General features: G+C 42.7%; 1 protein-coding gene across 1 annotated transcript; it reads left to right on the top strand.

Annotated features, from left to right (window-relative positions):
* Nucleotides 1-1,179: 1,179 nt before the first annotated feature.
* On the top strand, nucleotides 1,180-1,740 carry LOC140989414 (uncharacterized). The gene has a single exon (XM_073458617.1). It carries the CDS (start codon nucleotides 1,180-1,182, stop codon nucleotides 1,738-1,740), a length of 561 nt encoding a protein of 186 aa, XP_073314718.1.
* Nucleotides 1,741-12,230: the final 10,490 nt, after the last annotated feature.

Raw genomic sequence — 12,230 nt, 5'->3', positions numbered from 1 at the left:
GAGGAGAATGTCGAAGCCCACCAGAGCAGGGTTGAAGAGTCACAGCCCCTCAAAAGTGGGGAGAACAGTGAGATGAGGGAGATGTGGAAGGAGATACGTATGTTGAGGCAGCAGGTAGGAAGCAGGGCGCGGGTACCCAAGAGAGGAAGTCCTTTTTCACTAGCCATCTTGGAAGAAGGACTTCCTCCAAATTTCCGACAGCCAAACGTGGGAGAATATGACGGACATACTGACCCCGGAGAACACTTGGGGAGATTTGAGAATGAGGCTCTGTTGCATCAGTATTCAGATGGAGGCAAGTGTAGGGTGTTTCTGGGCACGTTGGTGAGGTCAGCCCAACAATGGTTTAACACCTTGCAGCCCAACTCCCTACGATCTTTCGAGGATTTTTCCATTGCTTTCTTGCATATATTCGCTAGCAGCAGAAAGCACCAAAGAAATTATTTAAGCTTGTTTTTTATGAAGCAGCAAGAAACTGAAACTCTGCGAGAATTTATCCGGCGTTTCAACGATGTAGCGCTGGATATACCAGCTGCTTCCCCTGACATCATGATAAGTGCATTTACCCAAGGACTGAGAGGAGGGGAGTTCTTTAAATCGTTGGTCAAGAAACCTCCATCAAGTTATGATGATCTGCTATCTCGGGCGGAAAAATATGTAAATCTATAGGATGCCCAACGACACAAGAGGATGGAGCAGCGGCCCGAGGGAGGAAGAGATGAGGGAGCGGAGAGAGGAGGAAGGAAGAGGGGTGCAGGGGAAAGAGAGGAGGATAAAGTTAGGGACAGAAGACAAATCTCATCACATGTTCCTCTGGATAGGAGTTGTGACGAGGTGATGGAGGTGAGGGAGCCCGAGGAGAGGGAGGGGAAGTCGCAGAGAATTGAGAGTAGTGCTCGGCCTCCGCCGCGGGGTAGACAAGAAGGATCCTCATCCGAAAGTGAGCTGAGATCTCGCCCGTCTTCTAGGCGGGGTCGAGGCCCTCCGTGGATAAATCAGAGGGTCGAATAACCGAGGGGAGAAGGTCGAGGTCCATGTTGAACCGAGGAGGGGAACGATTGAGGATAACCACCCTACGAGAAGAATTATGCATATGATCTCGGGGGGTGCTACGGATGGAGATTCCGGACGAGCTCGGAAAGCGCATTGGAGTAGGTTAGAGAACTTTGAAATATCTAGATGTCAGACTTACCCCAGGATCCGGTCATCAGTTTTGGGCCAGAAGACCTCCGAGGCGTTGTGACTCCACATAACGATGCCTTGGTGGTGACGGCCACCGTTGCCAATTACGATGTGGCACGAATCTTTATTGATAATGGAAGCTCAGTGAATATCTTGTTCAAGAGCACTCTGGATCAGATGAAGGTGGAGGGATTTGAGTTCGAGCAGAGCTCTACTCCTCTATATGGGTTTGCAGGACATGTCATCCCGCCGCTGGGTCAGATTGTCCCTCCTCTATCTTTGGGACATGAGCATCGGCGAGTAACGAAGATGACAACATTTACCATGGTGGACACCCCATCCGCTTACAATGGAATTCTGGGACGGCCGGCCCTAAAGGATTTTAGAGGTGTAGCCTCCACATATCATCAGAACCTTAAGTTTCCTGTGGGAAAAGGAGTTGGAGTCTTGTGCGGGGACCAAAAAGTCGCGCGTCAGTGTTATGAAGGGGTAGTGAGGGAGGAAGGAAAAAGAGCGCGTGTGGAGGCTAACATGATTATGAAAAGAAAAAGTGAGTGACTTGCTCCTGTTGAAGGTACAAGAAGATCAGAGGGGAAAGTTGGACCCAAGGTGGGAGGGACTTTTCAGAGTGATTGATAAATTTAATTCTGGAGCTCATTACTTGGAGAATGCTCGAGGAAAGGCTTTAAAGAGACCCTGGAATGATTACCATCTTAGGGAGTATCATTCTGGATTTTATCGTCGATGTATTTCATCTTTGCATTTTCCCATATAATCAGTTAGAATTCAATAAAATCAAGTTCTTCTTTTCAGTTCTTGAATGTTGGTGTATTATGAAAGTGAGAAAATTTTATTTTCCTGCTAAGGCATCGCCTAGCAGAGGAGCAGAGTTGGGGAAGAGAAAAATTTTATTTTCCTACTATGGCGTAGCCTAGCAAAGGAGCAGAGTTAGGGAGGAAAAAAATTTTTACTTTCCTGCTGAGGCATCGCCTAGCAGAAAAGCAGAGGCGGCGAGGAGAAAAATTTTATTTTCCTGCTATGAAGTCGCCTAGCAGAGGAGCAGATGGTGGGGATGAGAAAAATTTTATTTTCCTACTAAGGCATCGCCGAATAGAGGAGCAGAGTGGAGGAGAAAAAGTTTATTTTCCTGCTATGGCGTCGCCTAGCAGAGGAACAGAGTTAGGGAGGAGAAAAATTTTATTTTCAAGCTAAGACATCACCTAGCAGAGGAGTAGACGCGGCGAGGAGAAAAATTTTATTTTCTTGCTAAGGCACGGCCTAGCAGAGGAGCAGAGGTGCGGTGGAGAAAAATTTTATTTTCCTGCTGTGACGTCGCCTGGCAGAGGAGTTAGAGGGTGAGAGTGGAGAAATTTTATTTTACTATTAAGGCATCACCTAGTAGAGGAGCAGAGTGAATGAGAAAAATTTTATTTTTCTGCTAAGGCATCACCTACAAGAGGAGCAGAGGCGACAAATAGAAAAATTTTATTTCCGTCTAAGGCATCGCCTAGCAGAGGAGCAGAGTTGTGGAGGAGAAAAATTTTATTTTACTACTATGGCATCGCCTAGCAGAGGAGTAGAGGTCGAGAGGAGAAAAATTTTATTTTCCTGCTAAAGCATCGCCTAGCAGAGGAGCAGAGGCGGCGAGTAAAAAAATTTTATTTTCCAGCTAAGGCACGGCCTAGCATAGGAGCAGAGGTGGGGAGGAGAAAAATTTTATTTTCCTGCTATGACGTCGCCTAGCAGAGGAGTTAGAGCGTGAGAGTGGAGAAATTTTATTTTCCTACTAAGGCATCGCCTAGTAGAGGAGCAGAGTGAAGAAGAAAAATTTTATTTTCCTGCTAAGGCATCACCTAGAAGAGGCGCAGAGGCGACAAGGAGAAAAATTTTATTTTCCGGCTAAGGCATCGCCTAGCAGAGGAGCAGAATTGGGGAGGAGAAAAAGTTTATTTTACTGCTATGGCATCGCCTAGCAGAGGTCGGGAGGAGAAAAATTTTATTTTCCTGCTAAGGCATCGCATAGCAGAGGAGCAGAGGCGGCGAGTAAAAAAATTTTATTTTCCTGCTAAGCCACGGCCTAGCAGAGGAGCAGAGGTGGGGAGGAGAAAAATTTTATTTTCCTGCTATGACGTCGCCTAGCAGAGGAGTTAGAGGGTGAGAGTGGAGAAATTTTATTTTCCTACTAAGGCATCGCCTAGCAGAGGAGCAGAGTGAAGAAGAAAAATTTTATTTTCCTGCTGAGGCGTCACCTAGAAGAGGCGCAGAGGCGACAAGGAGAAAAATTTTATTTTCCGGCTAAGGCATCGCCTAGCAGAGGAGCAGAATTGGGGAGGAGAAAAAGTTTATTTTACTGCTATGGCATCGCCTACCAGAGGAGCAGAGGTCAGGAGGAGAAAAATTTTATTTTCCTGCTAAGGCATCGCCTAGCAGAGGAGCAGAGGCGGCGAGTAAAAAAATTTTATTTTCCTGCTAGGCCGTGGAGCAGAGGTGGGGAGGAGAAAAATTTTATTTTCCTGCTATGAGGTCGTCAGCGGAGGAGTTAGAGGGTGAGAATGGAGAAATTTTATTTTCCTACTAAGGCATCGCCTAGTAGATGAGCAGAGTGAAGAGGAGCAGAATTATTTTTATTTTCCTGCTAAGGCATCGCCTAGAGCAGAGGCGGCGAGTAAAAAAATTTTATTTTCCTGCTAGGCCGTGGAGCAGAGGTGGGGAGGAGAAAAATTTTATTTTCCTGCTATGAAGTCGCCTAGCAGAGGTCGGGAGGAGAAAAATTTTATTTTCCAACTAAGGCATCGCCAAGTAGAGGAGCAGGGAGCAGAGTGAAGGAGAAAAATTTTATTTTCCTACTAATGCATCGCCTAGTAGAGGACCAGAGTGAAGGAGAAAAATTTTATTTTTCTATTAAAGCATCGCCTAGTAGAGGAGCAGAGTGAAGGAGAAAAATTTTATTTTCCTACTAAGGCATCGCCTAGTAGAGGAGTAGCGTGAAAAATTAAATTTTCCTGCTTAAGGTATCACCTAGCATAGTAGTTAGAGGGTGGGGGTGTTGAATTTTGATTTTTCTACTACGACATCGCCTAGTAGAAAAGTTAATAGGTGAGAGCATTGAAATTTTTATTTTCTTGCTTAAGGTATGCCTAGCAGAAAAAAAGTATTGATGGAGATTTTATTTGGCCTAGCGTGTTAACAATATCAGATACAAAATTGGAAGAAGACATAAGTGTTATGGATAATCAAACAGGAAAAAGAGAGAACTGACCCGGAGGAGACGTGGAAGAATACTCAAAAAGCCGCAAGGATGAACCGGTGACAAGCACAAGTGTGATGCACGCTCGTGCGAGACGAGGGCACGCCGGGCGAGCGTGGCTGTCGGGGCGCTAAGGAGAGCTCGGGGCAGGGCGAGCGTGCGGCTCGGGGCGAGCGTGGCAGGCGAGCTTGGGGCAGGGCGTGCGGGCGGCTGGGCGAGCGTGCGACTCGGGGCGAGCTCGGGGCAGGGCGAGCGTGCGGCTCGGAGCGAACTCGGGGCAGGGCGTGCGTGCGACTGGGCAAGCGCGGGGCGAGCTCAAGGCAGGGATGTGCGCGTGGCTGGGCGAGCACTGGGCGCTTGTGTGCGTGCCGAGCGAGCTGGTGGAAGAGTGTGCGCGGGGCTGGGCTAGCGCTGGGCGAGCTCGTGGCAGGGGTGTCCGCGCGGCGGGACGAGCGCTGGGCGAGGCACTAGCTTAGCGAGGGCAGGGTGGCTAAGCTGGCGGCGAGGCACGCGCAGGCACTGGCAGGGGCGAGGCGTAGCGCTGGCTCGGGCAAGATTCGGGCGAGGCTCGGGCGGCGGCTCGAGGGATGCGATGGCTAGGGTATGTACGACGGTGACAGCGAGGGGATGATGAAGCTGTGTTGGGGTTAATGCGCAGATGAGGCGTGGGATGGGGAGAGCTGTTAAATGAAATTGAAGAGAAAATTATGTAGGGGAGAAGTGAAATTGAAAGGAGGAGACGACTTCTATTTATTGGGGAGCTCAGATCTTTGGAGATTGACGAACGGCAGGAAAAATGCACGGCCTCTCCCTTGCGAGATTGACGATCCCTGCGACCTGTCCGGGTAGGTCGATCCCCGTAATTTTCGCAGTGGTAATATCGTTCGTTAACGACAAACGGAATTAATTTTTCTGGCACGGTATGCCCTCATCGCCGATAAACTAAGGACAACACAATTAATCGAACTTTGAACCTACGATTCAGTTCGACTCGGGAGGGGGAGACAGGTGATACCCCAGGGATGAACCCATCAAGATCAGGCCCAAACTCTCGGCCCATCTCTAGGGCCCATGAGCAGCCACAGGGATGAACCCATCAAGACCAACCCAAACTCTCGGCCCATCTCTAAGGCCCATGAGCAGCCGAGGTATTTGTTAGAGTAGATGCCCGGAATTTATTGACTCAGTTGTAATAAACAATCTTTATTTTAATATAATTCATTATTTCATAGTTTGTTATTTCTTTATCTGTATACTCATGTCATCAAACATAGATAAAGACCTTGATTATACTTTAATGCAAATGAATCGTAATTCGATGTTGAAACTCATTTGTAAAAACTGTATGATCTAAATTCGTTCCTAGCCGATTCAGCCGCCTAAAACATGGATAAAGGTCGCTTGAGCTCGAGACTAGCACCTGTGATGTTGTGTACTGCGTGTCTTGGTATGGGCATAGAGATGTCCAAACATGCAGATGGGTAGTCATATGATGATTATACCGAACAACCCTCCCTCGGGCTTTCCAAGTGGTTATCATTCATCGAGAGGATAAGTCTGTGGTTATGATTGTACACTATTAGTCCTTACGACCCGGGACAACACAGAGGCTCCATATGCTAGGGCTGTGCTTTGACTCGTTTACTGGCTCCAGGAGAGTCGTTAGGTGGCGAGGTTTGGTACAGTTGCGACACATATAGGAGCCAGTGCATTGTAGTCTGGGATTCACCGCTCACCTATGGGTGTGGATATCCTATGTGGCCTGATGTTATAATAGTGCATGGAATCTCTGGCCAGAGTATGAGATGTACGTTGGAGAAGGAGTTCTCCAATAGTACACGCGATGCCACTATTAAAGTTATCACATAGTTATCGAATTAATATTCAATCCTCGATGAACCAATGGTTGCAGATTCGATCGGGATATACGAGATGAAGGGACCGTACTGTACGTTAATCATAATCGACTGGTTCTTGCAGGCACTATCCGTGATACCTAGGGGATCATGGGACGATGCTACTAGACGCTATTACCATGATCCGATGGGTGCAATCAGAAATGAGTTCTGACATTCTTGATCAAAGTGTTGATGAAAAGAATGGGGCTAACTAGGGTAAGCCTGAATAAAGTATTATGTCTTGAATCACAAAGAGTTGTGAACCCACGGCTAGCTGTATCCCTGAACCATTGAGGGTCACACAAGTACTGGATTGTTTGTTCCCGTTGAGAGAATAAATTCAAGAAGTTGAATTTTTATTATATAGTAAATTCAAGGAGTTGAATTTATGATAAATAAATTTTGAGAGAATAAATTCAAGTAGTTGAATTTATAAAATTTGAGAATTTGATTTATTAAACTCAAATGTTGAGTTTGTTAAATATTAAATTTTGGAAGTGATAAAAACTCAAAGAGTTGAATTTATAATTTAAATAATAAATTCAAATGTTGAATTTATAATGTATTTAATTTATTAAGCTCAAAAGTTGAGTTTATTAATTAATAAATTAAATAAGGTGGATATGTTTAATGGGCTTGTAAGAGTACAAGTCCATCATAATAAATAATTAAAGTTTTAATAGGCTTTGATTAAATTAATTAAACTAGTTGTACTAGCCCAATTAATTAAATCAAGCCCATTAATGCTAATTATGTCATTAGGCTATTATTTAATTATAAATAACACATGTTAATTAAAAACCCTAGCCTACCACAACACAAGGTCTTCGAGACTTTCACTTTCAAAGGAAAAATTGGCCACTACCTTTTTTGAAGGAAAATTTGAGCCATCTCTCAATTAATTTCTCTCCTACGCAAAACTTCTTCCATATTTTCTAGTGCAAATTGGAAGAGGAATAAACGATCCAGTCGTGGACTTGATAGGAGGATTTCATCGAAGAAAGTTTGTAGGGAATCAACAAGTGCTAATCCGTTTATACCGGATTAGTTGTAGTCCAGTGATTTAATTCACAAAGGTATAATTTTTAAACATCCTATGCATGTTTAATTCCACAAAAACATACGAGTGTCCAAAAAAATTATTTTGTTTTCAAAATAAAATAAAAATTTTAAACTTCCGCTGCGTTTGGGCACATAGAAAACTGAGATCCAACAGTGGTATCAGAGCCAAGGTTTTTCTAAAACGTATGGTTTTATATTGAATAATTTGTTTCTAACCACACAAAAAAATTTTCAGAAAATAGATGCACCATCAAAATTATTTTTTTCGTAAGACAACGAAAAAAAAATTTTTTTTAATCTGCCCGGAACTGTTCCGGGCAGTCCGTGCGCGCACGGCAGCTCGCAGCGTGCGAGCGCAGCGTCGGACGCCCGCGCGCAGAACGGCAGCGCGTAGCATGCGTGCGCGGTGTCGGACGCCCGCATGCGCGCGCGGCGTAGGGACGCGCAGCGCACAGCGCCGCACGTACCTGTGCGCGCAGGCGCGCACAGGGGCTGCTGCCACTGCCCGAAACGTTCGGGCAGCAGGCGGGCGGCGCGGGCGGCTGCCCGAGATTGTCTCGGGATGCGTGCTGGATGATGGGCTTGAATTATTTGGACCTAGGGTGCAATTTTCTGATTTTTCATACTTTTGGGCAAAATTGATAATTTTGAAAAATTTGTTCAAATTTTATTTTGAAAATTAATTTTTGGAAAATTACTAATTTTCTTGTAAAATAAATAATTAGAATATGATTTTAATTATTTATGGTAAAAATGGGTTTTTACAAGAAATCAGTTATTATTGATTTAATTGAAAATTAAATAAAGGGGTTTATTTAATTTATTAAATTCTTTAATAATTGTGGTGGTTAGTGATAATATTATTAGATATATAATTTATCAATTAATTAAATTGTTTAATTAAATTGATTATAATATTTGATATTAAATGCATGAAGGATGATCGAGAGTCTTGACCAATGTGTTAGGTGTATGTTAGGATATTTTACTGTTTTATTCGTTTTTAATATTTGATATTATTAAAGTGGGCCTGGTTTATGGCCCGTTCCCATCCCATGAGATGTATCCCTTATGTGCCATGGCTATTCAAATGTAATAATTAGAAATAGTGGGATATCAAGACTGGAAGATGGTGGGCCCGATGATCAAGATGAAGACATGTAAAATATTGGAAGCTTTTGTAATAAGTTGCATTTGCATCCCTGCATTCACCTAGGTTTGGACCTGGATCCATGTATGGCTCACATGGATCTAATAGTGTTGGCGATCAATCATCCTTATTTATTGTTAAATGTCATATTATGATATATGTGATATATAGTAGTATGCATGTATGTATATTATTAAATAATATAGTTGCATGAATCCGGCAAACAAACAAACTCGTGGCACGCAATTTTTAAATTAAAATGATGAGACAATTTTAAAATTAAAATCCCTCATTTTGAATAAGATTCAAAATTTATATCAAACCGAAAAAGTAAAAATTAAAAGAGTTTAATTTTTCCTTGCCTTCCATCAACCGTGGTTGCATGTTGATCGCTACCCGCGGACAGTGTCTGGCTCATATTATTATGGAGACCTGCACGCCGGAAAGCTGTGACTTCCACCTGACATATGATGTGAATTGAGTGGAACTCCCATGACTTCGGCTCATATTATTGGGGGAACTCATGGCGACCGTCCACTACAATTTAATATTGATGGGTTCGTTTGACACGTGAAAATAAACGACGTCATATTATTGGGTCCTTATTAAACGTGAGGCAAAACACACGGAGGTTGCATAGGGATGCAATGGGATTCTACCTTTTAGAAATTACAATTGGCTGATATTATTCGGGATTATAATTGGCTAATTGGACTCTACGTGCCTACTAAGGAAATACGATTTCCCTTTTTCATCAGAGTGTAGTGGAAATGTCAAAATAGTGGGAGGGAAATTTATAAAATGAAATCCATATTTTATATCTTAGAATTATTTTAAAATTATCAGTAACCTTTAACTGTTTTCATTTTTCAGTATATTTACGATTTCTACTCGTAACCCGCTTTCAATCATTCTCGATCAAAACAAATTGACTGGCCCTAACTATAATGACTGGTTTCGAAACTTAAAGATTGTTCTGAACTCGGAAAAGATTGCGTATGTGCTTGATAAGAAGCTACCGAGAGAAGCACCTTCGGACATCAGTGAGACTGAGTTGGCTAAGCTTGAGAAATGGTGGGACCATGATCTCCAAACTAAGAGCTACATGTTGGCTTCTATGTCGAATGAACTTCAAAGGAGGTTCGAGGATGCGGTGAATGCTGCCGACATTCACCTTCATCTGAAAGAATTGTATGGTGTACAAACTCGTTCAGAGAGACATGCTACTGTGAAAGAACTCATGACTACACGCTTGCGAGAAGGGGCTTCGGTCCATGAGCATGGTGTTAGGATGATTGGGCTCATTGAGAAGCTAGTGGGACTCGACGTGGTTATTCCTAGTGAGCTCTCGACTTATATTCTCTTGTTGTCTTTGCCTGCCTCGTTCGATAGATTTATGGTTAATTTTAATATGAACAAGCTTGAGGCCAGCCTTGAAGAGTTGGTCAATATGCTTGCTAATTATGAGGCCACAATTTAAAAGGAAAAACATGTTCTTTTGGTGGGTTCTTCGTCCGGTACGAAGAAGGGAGCCCCAAATAAAGGCAAGAAGCGTTCTGCCCCTCTGAAGAAAAACAAGCCAACAAGAAGCCATACAAGAAATCTACTCCGGGGCCCACAAAGCCTGACAAGTCAGAACAAATCTGTTTCCACTGCAACAAGCCTGGACATTTGAGGCGTAATTGCGCGGAGTATCTTGCCCAGAAGCGTTCTGGCCATGGTATGTTTTATATTGAAGTTAATGTTTCTATTAATTCCTCTTCTTGGGTATTGGATACCGGATGTTGTTCTCATCTATGCAACGATTTGCAGGTGATGGGAAGAAGCAAGAGGCTTAGAGATGGTGAGACCTTTCTAAGACTAGGAAATGGAGCAAGAGTTGCTGCCACTTCCATTGGAGACGTTACTTTAATTTTGGACAATAATTTTAAGTTGTTTTTGAGAGACGTTTTATTTGTTCCTGAATTGGTTAAAAACATTATTTCTATTTCTTTGCTTGATAGGGATGGTTATTCTTGTGTTTTTGCTAAAGGTGTTTGCAATTTATGCAAGAATGAATGTTTGATTGGAACCGGAGAATTAACAAACGATCTCTATAACTTAAAATTAAAGAATATTCCGTTTAACAATGTCCAAACGCATACGAAAACAACAACAAACAAAAGAAAAATAGAAGATCCAAATCCCGCACAAATATGGCACGCTAGACTAGGTCATATTTCTCAAAGAAGGATGCACAAGCTAGTGGGATAAGGCATGTTTGACTTGTCAGACATAAATTCTCTACCTACTTGTGAGTCCTGTCTAAAAGGAAAAATGACTAAGACTCCATTCAATGGAAACGTAGAACGTGCACATGGTCTACTGGATTTGATCCACTCAGACGTTTGTGGCCCGCTAAGTGTTAGCACAAAATTTGGGCATTCCTACTTCATTACCTTTACTGATGACCATTCGAGGTATGGGTATGTTTATTTGATGAAACACAAATATGAAGCATTTGAAAAGTTCAAAGAATTCAGATCTGAAGTAGAAAATCAGCTAGAAAGAAGTATTAGGGCACGTCGATCTGATTGAGGTGGAGAATACTTAAGTGCTGAATTTTTGGGTTATCTAAAAGAAAATGGGATTCTCTCACAGTGGACTCCACCAGCGACACCACAATTGAATGGTGTTTCTGAACGTCGAAATCGAACTTTGATGGACATGGTTCGATCTATGATGGGATTCACTGAATTGCCTACATCGTTTTGGGGCTTTGCGCTTGAAACTGCGGCAAGGTTGTTGAATAATGTCCATACTAAAGCAGTGGATAAAACACCATATGAGATATGGATGGGAAAAACTCCCAAGTATTCTTACATGAGAATATGGGGATGTCATGCTTATGTGAAGCAGACAGTGGGAGACAAATTGGATAGCAGATCTACTTTGTGCTACTTTGTAGGATATCCAAAGAATTCTGTTGGATATTATTTCTATCATCCCAATGAGGCAAAAGTGTTTGTTTCAAGAAATGCCACCTTTTTGGAAAAGGAATTTCTATTAGATAGAAAAGGCAAGATGATAGAACTTGAAAAAATTCAAGAAACTCCCTCAACTATAGAAGTTGAACCCATTTCCCAACAACCAGTAGTTGACGTCCAAGCTCCTACAAGGTCTGAGAGGATTATTAGACCACCTGCAAGATATACGCTTCTTCATGAACAAGACCAGGATGAGTCTTGTGTTGGATGTGATCCAATGACCTTTAAGGAAGCAATATCTGATACTGATTCATCCAAATGGCTTGAAGCCATGCAGTCAGAAATGGAATCAATGTATTCAAACCAAGTCTGGACATTAGTGGATCCACCTGAGGGAATCGTTCATATAGGATGCAAATGGATCTACAAAAGAAAGCTTGGGGCGGATGGGAAGGTAGTGACCTTCAAAGCAAGACTGGTTGCAAAATGTTATACTCAAAGGCAAGAAATTGACTATGAGGAAACTTTTTCACCAGTTGCTATGTTTAAGTCCATTAGAATACTACTGGCCATAGCAGCATGATATGACTATGAAATATGACAAATGGATGTAAAGACTGCATTCCTCAATGGCGACATCAAAGAAGAAATTTATATGTCTCAACCTGAGGGATACACATCAGTAGGAAGTGAGCATAAGGTATGCAAACTTCAGAGATCTATAT

The sequence above is a fragment of the Primulina huaijiensis genome, chromosome 12, assembly GCF_012295235.1.
Source record: "Primulina huaijiensis isolate GDHJ02 chromosome 12, ASM1229523v2, whole genome shotgun sequence".
In the NCBI taxonomy this organism is placed as follows: Eukaryota; Viridiplantae; Streptophyta; class Magnoliopsida; order Lamiales; family Gesneriaceae; genus Primulina; species Primulina huaijiensis.
The sequence above is the reverse complement of the archived record's forward strand: the minus strand, read 5'-3'. Positions and strand labels throughout refer to the sequence as shown.